The sequence below is a fragment of the Eptatretus burgeri genome, chromosome 13 (assembly GCF_056783735.1).
Source record: "Eptatretus burgeri isolate ZD-2024b chromosome 13, Ebu_testis_v1, whole genome shotgun sequence".
Classification (NCBI taxonomy): Eukaryota; Metazoa; Chordata; class Myxini; order Myxiniformes; family Myxinidae; genus Eptatretus; species Eptatretus burgeri.
This window is the reverse complement of record NC_140973.1, coordinates 79,250,899-79,263,055: the sequence shown is the minus strand read 5'-3', so window position 1 is coordinate 79,263,055 and position 12,157 is coordinate 79,250,899. Positions and strand designations below refer to the sequence as shown.

At 45.1% G+C, this 12,157-nt stretch overlaps 1 protein-coding gene across 4 annotated transcripts in view; it reads right to left on the bottom strand.

Moving 5' to 3' along the window:
* Positions 1–12,157, bottom strand: part of SKAP2 (src kinase associated phosphoprotein 2) — a 252,492-nt gene that overhangs the window by 179,573 nt on the left and 60,762 nt on the right. For all 4 annotated transcript variants that reach the window (XM_085853307.1, XM_085853304.1, XM_085853306.1 and 1 more), the window contains 2 exons: positions 11,163–11,271; positions 7,424–7,449 (listed from right to left, as the gene is read on the bottom strand). In XM_085853307.1, coding sequence (XP_085709433.1) covers positions 7,424–7,449; positions 11,163–11,271 — 135 coding nt within the window. The remainder of the gene's footprint in view (positions 1–7,423; positions 7,450–11,162; positions 11,272–12,157) is intronic.

Sequence of the window (12,157 nt, the reverse complement as noted above, 5' to 3'; positions counted from 1 at the left end):
AGTGACAAAAACTGTAAGTTTCCTGTTTGGAATGATTTGGAATTTTGTTTGACTGCCAGGCAGGCAGAGTAAAAATATTATCTCACTCCTCTCTGCGCATGTGTGATCGGGACGAATTCAGAGCCAACGTATGATAAAACGAGAAACTTGTCTTCCTATATATTGTTGCGGTTCTTGGAAATGCATGCATACAACAGATATGTGTCCCAAGACAGTTATCCCATTATTATACGTGTAGATAGTCTCCTTCCTTTTGTTTAGCGGGACAACAAGGGAGTGCGTTGCAATGATCTGATAGCTAGGATTGCTGAAATCATTTTCTTCATTTCGACCCCACTCTTCTTCTTTTCTGATTATTCCTGAGGTAAATCAGCCACGTGCGCCTTGGAGGCCAGCGCGTGCGGCGCCATGGTGGGGAAACTGCAGCGAGTCATGTGATGTGCGTTTGGCAGTGTGGGGTTGTCAGCTCGAGCTTCCGATGGTCTGGGGAGAATTGCCGATTGCATTAGAAAGGCATGCAAATAAATACCTCTAAAGAGGCTGCACGAATGGTGTTTTTCACAGCACGACAATCCATGGTACCCTCTGTCCCGCTTGCTCCTCGTCTCATTTACCACAGCGTGTTTGAGTGTTCACAGCATGACGATCCACGGTACCCTCTGCCCTGCTTGCCCCTCGTCTCGTTTACCACAGCGCGTTTGAGTGTTCACAGCACAACGATCCAAGCCGCACGAAACACTTGCAGAGGCCAATAAAGCCGACTCCACACCATGTTGGGCAGGATACGAGTGTGCGGGTAGAAGCGGCTTGTTCTTTGTTTAACCTCAATACCCGACACATATTGGTGTTCGCCCCGCGCACACGCTGGCGGAGTCGTGCGAACGCGAGCACCAGGCACGTGCGTAATGGCGGAACCGCGTGCAGTGTATGAATGTGCTCGAAAGCAGACACGTACGCCGCTCATGAAACGTGCATGGATTTATCCATAGCGATGTACCTTCGGTCCTCGCTGGCAGTGGTGGATTCTCCACGGATGGTGAACGTCTTCTCGTCTCTGCGGCCAGTAAGGCTGCAATCGAGCCAGGCAATGTACAGTGCGGGCCACGTTGGCACGTGCGAAACAAACGTGTTGATCGACGCTGGTCAGACACCCGAGCGTGCATGCAGGGCCCTCGACCAGTTGCCCGGGGTTTTTTTGCAAGATCATTCGCGTGCCAATTTCGGTGTGGGCGATTCATGTCATCTCGTGGGATCGGAGCGCAATATTCCCACTGTTCGGGATGGCCTTGCCGGAAACGAAATGAGGCGGTTTCCAGCCCAAGCTGGTGGGCCACGTGAGGGATCGGGGCCAATCGGAGCGCCCGATTTGGGTGATGATGTTTGGATTCGGCATGGCCCCTCCCCTCGAGCTGCGGGCCCTATAAAAGTCGGGGAAGTCCCTCTTGCTCTGGCTGGTCTGTGTTTTCCGCTCCTCGACTCTGCCTTCTCGTCTCCGTCCACGTTGACACCGCCCGCCTACCTGATTCCGCCCACTGCTCCACCCTCGCCCTCTGGACTCCGCCCCTTCTCCACTCAAGCTCCTCCTTCACAAGCACAGTCTCCACACGTGCGGCTTGGGCCAGAGGCAACGCGCCCACTGTTGGGTACCGCACCCCTAAGCATTCCCCCCCCCCCGAAATGTATTGGTGGCACGTCGAGCTATCGGGCGCACAGATACCGAGATCATTGCCTTAACCCCACCCCCCACCCCCTCGGTTGCAAAATTCCCTCTTCATCGGGTTCTGTGTCTGTGTGTGAGCGTATGTTTGTGTGTGTGTGTGCAGGCGCCTGTCTGCTGAAGTAAGACTGTAGAAGATTGTTATCATTGTTATTGTTATTATTTCCACGTTAAGTCTGCTCTGTGTCCCCTTTTGTAAGTTGCCTGTTTATTGTCGCACCACACGCTTCTTTCTATCGCTGCACAACACACCCCAATAAATCTTCACTCTGCCACATAGCTTTCCTCGCCTGCTTGTAAATAAATAATTATCATTAGGAATGTTCCCTGCTTGTTTTTGTCTTTTCTTCCGTTGATCCAGCATGGTCCGAATCCAAGTTTAGCCAGGACTTTATTCCCAACGATCTGTTCCTTTTAGCTGGTACGTCCTTGGCAGTGTCGCTCGGCTGCATCGGATCCGGTAAAGTGATCCGGTTCGGACAAGGCGTACCGAGGGCGTGTTTCCCAGGTAATTAAACCACGTGATTTATTAGGTAACCCGATTAACCCATAGACGGGAGGACCTGAGGTCACGCGGTTGAGTTATTGGTGTCTACGATCGGTTAAGCGACCTTCCGCGTCACGGAATTATCCGTGTGCAACGGCCTACAATTCCGGGGAGTCTGGTGGGAATCGACATAGCTTCTCACACCTAGTGGTCTTCTCACCCGACCCCCCGGCCCGCAACAATATGTTCCAATTTGAATTAAAAATATAACATTCAAGTGAAATTTAAGTCGTTCCTCTAAAATGACGATCATAAACTGATCAGACGGACAGACGGACATGAACCAATTGCTTAACCATACTTTTCGCTTCACGTGTGCAGGGTAATTCTGATAAAATACTCAGTTATGCATGGAATTCTTTCTGCACTCTCAATCTGTTTACTGTTTTTGTAGAGATCTCAGCATTACTCATTTTACACCAATGGTTGCTGTTAGATGTTAAATATTCCACAGTGCCTTTCACAAGGGGTAAAGAGGTGACTACTGCATTGACAGTCAAAACAAAACAACGCCCTGGCTACCACTCGGAAGGCAACTGAAAAACCACCCAATGTATTCCTTGTCGTGAGGCTGCATCAGGAACTGCCCTTGGGAAGAGAACACCAACAAAAAACAATGATGCATCCGTACGGAAGCAAACAACAGGTAGATGTGCAGAAGCATGGAGGCAAAAGGGAGGTAGCTACAAACCAGTAAGGATGTCGCCAAAAAGAACACGTACACAGAACTATGGAGGCAAAAACCGGTAGGTGTGGAAACAGCAATGAGGAAACAACAAAGCAAGTAAGTATGCAGCAATGTGAAGCAGAAAATGCAGATAGGTATGCATCAGTACCGTGCGATGAAAGATGTAGATAGGTATATGTAGAAGGGGATGGAGACAACAAAACAGATAAATACACAACAGTATATAAGGAGGTAAGAATGCAGGTAGATACGTAGCAGCTTGAGGCTCAGTTGGCATATACAATATGTTGCCTATCCAAAAACGACCATTTAAGAGTCGAGCCATGATGTCATCACATAATCCTTCGGTCTCTCTTTCTCTGTGAGCACAGCACGACTTGCACGTGGAAAAGACCCATATAGTACAGTAGATTAAGTCAACATTTCACCAGAATCGTTCAAAATGTGAAAAGTGTGAAAACTGGTCCACATGACTACTTTTACATGCTCTTTCATATAAGAGCAGGACACACATGATCAGACTCCAATTATGGCCACCATCTTAAATTTCAAAATGGCCATCACCAAAAACTATTTTTACGATAACTTGGTCACCAAGAGGCCGAAGCACTTGAATAAAGAGTCTAATCCAATGTTGTCACATACAAGGAATCCAATAAACACACTTATAATGCTCCATTTTCAGTCTTTCTGCTTTAAAATCGAAATGAGACCCTTTCATAAACAACTAAATACTTAAAAGTGTTTGCTCGATGTTTGATATCCAAATGCTATGAGCGTGTAGAAATGGCTTTATCCAATTTAATTTTCAATATAATGTTTTGAAAGGTGTCATAATTCTAAGAGTCTGTCTGTCATTCGCTCTGAAACTATGGTCCGCGGTCGTTCCAGCTGTCAGTCGATCCATGCATTCCAGAGAACGTCCCTGTGCGTGGGTCAATCACCATCACTCTTTGCATGCGTGAATATGATCTGTATTGCAATTGATGCACTAAAAATCAGTTGCTGTCTGAAAATAATGAGATGTGATTGGAATCACTGATAAATAATCCTTCTGCTTTGATCAAGTGGATTACAGCTGGTGCTGAAGTGGCTCGAATCATCGACGAGTTTGAGAATTCATTTGGAATTACTTCCAGAAAATCTACAGGGCACCATGATTAGGGACAATCCACTCAGTTTAAATTTGCCCAACACATCAAAGCTGTGGTTGCAACATTTGAAGAATAAGGTAATCCTTTCAAAGAAGATACAAATGATCTGATCGTGCTGGACACAAAGGAGGTGATGACAGAAGATGCAATCTTTAGGCTGAGGAATGTGGAAGCAAATGGGTAGTCAAAATATGACACATATGCTGCTGAATGCTTGGAGCAGCGAGTGAAACCAACTTCAGACATCATATGAAAGAACAACATGGCTCCCTTCCACAACACTTCACCCTCAAAACACTCCAGAACATCACACCAAATTATGACTGAGAAGCAACTGTGAGTTGTTTGGCAGAATGTACATATCTTGTCAGTCCTGAGAAGGGGACATGGATGAATTCTTCAGTCATGAAAACCAGGGATCACCACCTTCTCTATCAGACATGGGAGAACTGAGGCAGTGTACTAAATCATACCTTATTGGATGTTTCGACAAGCTGGCTACTAGTCCGGCTTCTGGGTGTGGTCCACCAGAGGTAAATGCCAAGATTCTCGATGGATCTGTTATCGTCAATATGCTGCTTCCTAAGTCCTACTCAACATTCGGAGACTATGCTGAAAATGTGTTCTTGCCTTATGTACTAAGAAATCTGCAAAACACAAAACGTCTGGATGTTATATGGGATCGGTATATTGACAACAGTTTGAAGAGTTCAACGAGAAAGAGTAGGGGAATGTGGAGACGCATTATTGTCACAAATTCTACGCCAATTCTGCAGAACTGGCAGAGCTTTCTTCGCGTGGACCAAAATAAGAGTGAGCTGTATCATTACCTTTCAGTGCGTCGCTAAGTTATCCACACAAGAGAAGGAGCTATATAGTACACAAGATACCAATGTCATCTCTTCCCAAGAGTGCAACATGATATATTCTCTAGCTCCATGCAACCATGAAGAAGCCAATATGAGGTTATTCTTGCATGCTCTCCATTGTGTACAAAATGGCCATCACAGAATCCTGATCAGGTCAATCGACACTGACATTGCTGTCTTTGCAATTGCCATATTTCACACTTTATCCCTTGACGAACTATGGGTTGCATATGGAGTCAAGAAACCCTACAGGTTAATACCGGCTCACATGATTGCAAACAGTCTTGGTGAAAATAAGGCCAAAGCTGTTCTGTTCTTCCATGCCTTCACTGGCTGTGGCACGTCGTCGTCATTCAGTGGTATTGGGAAGAAAATCGCTTGGGACACCTGGACCAATTTCCCTGATATAACGGACACTTTCTTGAGTTTATCCCAAGAGCCTTCATCAGTCTCAGATGAGAATGTGTGTCAACTGAAAAGGTTCGTCATACGCCTTTATGATAGAACAAGTGAATGCACCGAGGTGAATCAGGCAAGGAAGCTTCTTTTCGCGAAAGGAAGACAAATAGATGGCCTACCCCCCCCCCCCCCCCCCCACAAAGGCAGCCCTCACGGAACACATCAAGAGGTCGACATACCAGGCAGGACACATCTGGGTCCAAGCGCTGATATCTAAGCAGCAGTTACCAAGCCCATGCGACTGGGGATGGACGAAGAACGCCATTGAACATTGGATACCTTTCTGGACAGCATTGCCGAGGCGGCCAAATCCTGCACAGAGCTGATCAAATGCGGCTGCAAAAAGGTATGCAGACCACCATGCAAATGTTTCTGTGCATCTCTCCCGTGCACTGAACTTTGCCATTGTGCAGGAACATGTTATCAGACAGATTGAAGTCAGAATTGTATCTCGACCAGATGAACTATACTTGGGACAGTGTATATGCCATTTTAAAGCAGAAAGACTGACAATAGAGCATTTTAAGTGTGTTTATTAGATTCTTTGTGTGTGAAAACATTGGATTTGACTCTTTATTCATTATGCTCGGTCTCTTGGTGACCGAGATATCGTAAAATATTCTTTTCGGTGGTGGCCATTTTGAAATTCAAGATGGCGGCCATAAATATATTCTGATCAGGTGTGTCCTGCTCTTATATGAAAGAACATATAAAAATGGACATGTGTGCCAAATGTCACACTTTTTTCACAATCTGAACGATTTTTCTTTAATCTACTGTACTAATAAACGTGCTTCACAAGTAACCTTAATGGGGAAGTTTGGCTTTACATGTGATTGGGGAAGTGATCCAAAAGTGGAGTGAGAAGGTCGAAGCAACTCAGAGCAGAAAGAGGGTGTTCTTGGGATTGGTTTGTCATGTTTGTGAAGTGAGGTACAGACAGGATATGGAGAAATGGAAGATCATTAAGACGATCATAGATGTGGGGCGAGTTTCCTGTACGAAAGGGAAACGCGAGAAATAGGAAGAGGCAAGAATGATTAAGTAGTTTCAATTAAGCTCATCACATTATGGACGCACAAGAAACATTGCCCGCACGAAAGGAACAATTGGATACGCTTATGAAAAGACAGCAAGAGTAAAAAACAAAAGGTAATGATCGAGGAAACCAAGAGGTGAGGATGGAAGGAGGGGAGGGGAATTGTTTCTCCGTTATCCATCGCTCATTGCAGCTATTATCCATTGGATTGATTATTGTACAGACAATGGCTCCGAGGGTGGAGATGAGGCGGCAGCACGGCCTTGACGGGTCGAATGGCTTTATTCATTTTCCTACATCTGTATTCCTCTGCATAGTTCAATGGGGGCTGACAAGATGGCTTAGGAGTATGCACACTCGCCTTTAAGCTGTCTATCGTAGGTCCGTCCTTGGATTTGAATCTCGCCTGAGCTGTGAACTGCCATCCTGGTGTTTCACAGGTAAGGCGTGATTCAATTCAATTTCACAGGTAAGGCGTCCTCAGATGGACGTTAAATGGGTGTCCTGTCTTAGTTGCTGGATGTTAAAGATCCCACGGTGTCCTTCGCGAAGAGTAGGCGAGCTGTTGCAGCCATCGTGAACAAGTTACAAATTTCTACTCCAGCCTACAGGGGGCACTGCACCAGCAGCCAAAGCCACTCCCCCGAGCCAATGATGCAGCCCAACAAACAGCCTTGTGCTGCATCCAAAAGAAGATACCAATGGGATAAAACTAGGGAAGGAAAAGTTTCCCAGAGAAAATCTTTTGTTTGCTTTTCCTTCGTTTGAATAATTATATGATTTGGTTAATATAATTATATTAGTATGAAAAAAGTATAATGTGCACAGGTAGATGTGGTGTGGAACTACCGTGCCATGTTTATGGTGCCGAGTGAATGAATGCAAGTATGTATAACTCCATTATGAGATGGAAAGTGTATTTAAAACTTCATGGATGGTTTGTAACTCACCTTTACTGGTGAAGTTCTGAGGGTATCTGGAAACAAATGAAATGGACAAAAGTCATTAAACTCACAAGAAGATAATAACGAAATGATCCGGTACTGTTCAGTAAGTGCTGACTCGTCAGCTACTTAAGCAAACATTAAGACCACAGGTATATATATTATAATAAGGTAACCTGATGCGCATCGATAAAGTGTTTGTAACATCTCAGGCACTCGAACGCACAACCCAATGAGTATGCTAATGAGGTGTAGTGACGTGAAACGCGTCATAACAGAGACATCGCGGGGAGAGATAAGAGGCACAAATAAAAGCTAATTAGACGCTTCAAAGCGGGAGCTTTCCTTTTCCTGGCACATAAATCAGAACGAACCCCCCGCTCTCCCCTCCCCACGCCAGGCCGCCCCCATCGCGCCTGCGATCCATCTCTGAACGGCCTCTCGCGCTCGTGTAAACGCGCGCGCGCACGGGAATGCCCCTTCGGCTCCCCGGGAACACGGAATCCATCAAAGGGAATTGGTCACGTCGTGCGGACGTTTAACGGTTTCCCAACGCACACGCTCACTCGTTCAAAAATGGCGTTCGCTTTTCCGCCACGTTATTTAAACATCCCCGTGATGCGTACGTACGTCATGTACGTTTTATGTAGATAAACCCGAGGCGAAGCGAAGCGCGTGCGTACACGTGCAAGCAGGTGAACACAATTAAGTTAATTACCAAATTCAAACGTAAAACCGACGACTGTTCTTCGTCATGTCCACGTGTTCTCATTCCACATTCAATGGGAGTACCATGTATGATGTAAATATGACGAAGGACGACATGAGGAGGCCATAAGGCCCATCTAAGCCTATGCTATTCACAACCTATGGTTGTTCATCCGTGCTGGATCCTTCTTTTTTTAAATACCGAGCATCAAGCAAGGAAGCAGCAATCACCATATTTACCACGCTGCTTCCTTTTAAAGATTCAATTTTTTTTTTGAGGTTGTATCGAAGCCTCCTGATGTTACGGTATCATGAGGATGAGGCCCACCAATTCGCAGACAAATGAACTAGCACGTGTCAGGCCTCATAACACTTCTACTGTGTATGGGATGCTGTAATCCCGCAATGACCAGAAGAAGAATGGAACCTTGGGACAGACAAAAACGAGGGGAAGAAATAGGACAACCTGAGAGTTCATAGAACACCTTACCCCTTGGCACTCTTGAGAAAAAGGTCATGGGAAGGATATTTTAAACTCGTGCTTTGCCTTTCCGGGCACGACCGGTATTTCCTGCGAGTACGAGCCACTACTTTGTCTGAATTTCATTGCTCGAGATGGCGTAAAATGGCGGAATATTTAAAATAGGACAACCTGAGAGCTCATAGAACACCTTACCCCATGGCACTCTTGAGAAAAAAGGACATGGGAAGGATCTTTTAAACTCGTGCTTTGCCTTTCCGGGTACGACCGGTATTTCCTGTGAGTACGAGCCGCTACTTTGTCTGAATTTGAATGGTCAATATGGCGTAAAATGGCGGAATATTTAAAATAGGACAACCTGAGAGCTCATAGAACACCTTACCCCATGGCACTCTTGAGAAAAAAGGACATGGGAAGGATCTTTTAAACTCGTGCTTTGCCTTTCCGGGTACGACCGGTATTTCCTGTGAGTACGAGCCGCTACTTTGTCTGAATTTGAATGGTCAATATGGCGTAAAATGGCGGAATATTTAAAATAGGACAACCTGAGAGCTCATAGAATACCTTACCCCATGGCACTCTTGAGAAAAGGACATGGGAAGGATCTTTTAAACTCATGCTTTGCCTTTCCGGGCACGACCGGTATTTCGTGCGAGTACGAGCCGCTACTTTGTCTGAATTTGATTGGTCGAGATGGCGTAAAATGGTGGAATATTTTGTCCAAGTGCTGCTAAACCGTTGGTTTTTTTAAGTGACATCAACGCGATTTGTGTTCTGCATCGCAAGTATATAAATCAATTTAAATAAAATAAAGATTTTAAAGGTTGTAGTAATAAAAATTAAAAAACATTATTTCATACATTTTACCGCAGTTGACGCAGCGTCTTTTACACCAGCTTATTTAACACATTTTATTACTTCTCCATGCCTGTTGTTTGTGTCCTTTGTGCGTCCCTAAAAACAGTTAGTTTCCTGTTTGGAATGATTTTCAATTTTGTTTGACTGTCAGACAGACAGAGTGAAACATTATCTTACTCCTCTCTGCGCATGTACGATCAGGATGAGATTCCGTACAATTTGCCAAATTCAGAGAGAAAGTACTGTTAAACTGCAGGTTCGTGTTCCGATTGGTGTTCAAAATATAACACTTCATACTAAAGTATGCAATTTGGTGTCCGTCATGTCTGTCTGTTTTGTTTTTCAACCGCGATACACTCGATCGTTACTTATCCAATTTCAACCAAACTTGATAGGACTACGGGTCACATGATGGAGGTTGTAGCGGCTTCATCCCACCCCCTCACAAAGGGGGGTTTTTCCACCTTGAGTGAAATCCGCGTTAAGGTGTATATCCATGTTAAGATAGCTAATTGCGGCGTTTTTTTCAAGGGCACTTCTAAAAACAAAAGTAATGACGATACTTATGATGATAGTATCATATTAATACTAATAATGTCCACTTTCCTCAAGGGGTTTTTTCCTCGGATAAACATCATGATAATGTGGATAAACAGCTTATCATGGCGTTTCGTAGGGCAGCCCTACCGGAAGTAAGAAATATAAATCACAAACATGGATCATTAGCTTTTTAAACCATCACTACTGCTGTTTAACACGAAACTCAAAGAGATTTGGAGGAATCCCAACATCCTTGATGTTCCCACAGACAAATGGACCTCACCAAAGATCGACTGTAATCTATATAGCCCAGAGAGGATGACAACACGACCCTTCGTGCAGCTCCTGGAGGAAGTGCATCTATTAGTTCAAGTGAAATGGAGTGGTTCCTCGATCATAGACTAACTGATGACAGACAGACAGACAGACAGACAGACAGACAGAGCCAAATGCTTGAGCCCGCATGCACGAAGTGGGACTTGCATTGAAGAATCAGAGGAAAATTTTAATACTTCACTGCAGATAATCAGGGATTGTTTAAGGATCGAAGACTGCAACAAAATATACAATCTTTGTGGATAAAGGAATACTTTAGGCAAAAATCCCCTCCCCCTCCGCATATAATGCCTTTCGCACTTTCGACCACGTCGTTGGCGGGAAAGCAGTTTGTGGCTCAACTCTCAGGGGGGTAAGAATATTTTACCGAAGAATGAATTTCCAAAATAAGCGAGATCCACTGTTATTGGAGAGTCTCTGAGGGACCATCTAAATATTACGTACCGTAAGTGTAATGGGGTTGACCGTTTTTGAACCCCCACCCCATGGGTTTGAACCCCCACCCCAATCATGATGCTGGGTTTCCAGGTTCGAATCCCGTGTCATTGTATAATAATTAATTAATTCACACGCTCATGTCCTCATGCCACATTGTCTGTGATTTGTGCATCATGTCCTCGGTGAGCCTGATTGGTAATATATATATATATCTGTTATAATATTCAATTTGAACGATTTAATGATCAAGTTGTGTCAAAAGCAGCGAACAGTTGAAGTAACATCAATAGTCTATTTTAATGAGGTTTTGCTGACTTTTGTTGACTTATGGAGTTATTAGAACATGTCATTCATTGTGTTGTGCTTGTGCTCGGCCAGACGCACCGGGATCTCAGTCGACCAAAAGCCTGGACGAGGTTCTCTTGCCGTTCTTTGGTCTTCTTAGTCAACTGTTTCTCTTCAGCCAGAACGTTGGAGAGAAACTCCTCACAATCTGGAGAGGTTGTGGTCAACAAAAAGGAAGAGTGGAGAGTGAAGAATGGAAGAGAAATGGGAAATGTGCAGAGGGTGGGAACAGGGGGAGGGAGGAAGGAAACAGGAGAACAGAGAGAGGGAGAGAGAGGAAGATGGATTATGAAAGGGTTGGTAAGAGGGAAAGGGTGGGCATTGGGGTAGCTGGAGGAAAACACTGAAATGGTGGGGTGGGGGAGGGCGGAGGGGACTTCATCGAGCAGGACAGATGTCTACACAGCTGTACCATGGACAAACACAGAAAAGATGATTCCCCCTTCATATTCTCGTTATCCCCCCTCCGTTAATATCTCCCTGCCCCCCTCAGTTATCTCACCCCTCCGTTAATATCTTACCCCCCCCCCCACCAACTTATCTTACCCCTCTGTTATTTATCTCATCCATCCCCAATGAAATGAAGTCGATAAACTCATGGGTGGCATTAATGAGGTATTTATAATAGCGTAGGCATGATGGGCCAGATGACCTCCGGCTGCATAAAAAGATATTTATAAGCTGCTGTGTATTCAAATATTTGTTACGCAAGCACGGGGGGCGGGGGGGGGAAGGGAGGCAAAATAAATAAATCAAAAATTGAGAAAGAAAAGTAGGGAAGATAATATAGGGGGAAAAAGCGAGGGGGAGACAGAGAAAGGAAGGGTGGGGGAGCGAAGGGTAGAGTGGGGGAGAGAAGAGAAGGGTAGGGAATGTGGGAAGACTGGAGTGAACGGAAATTGGTTGGGAGGAGATTCGAGTGAGAAGGGGAAGGAAGGGCTTTATGGAACATGTGGAAGGTGGAAGAAGGGAAGGGGGCAGAGGGAGGGAAGGGGGCAGGGCAAAGGGGGAAAGGGAGGTGGAGAGGGAAGAGA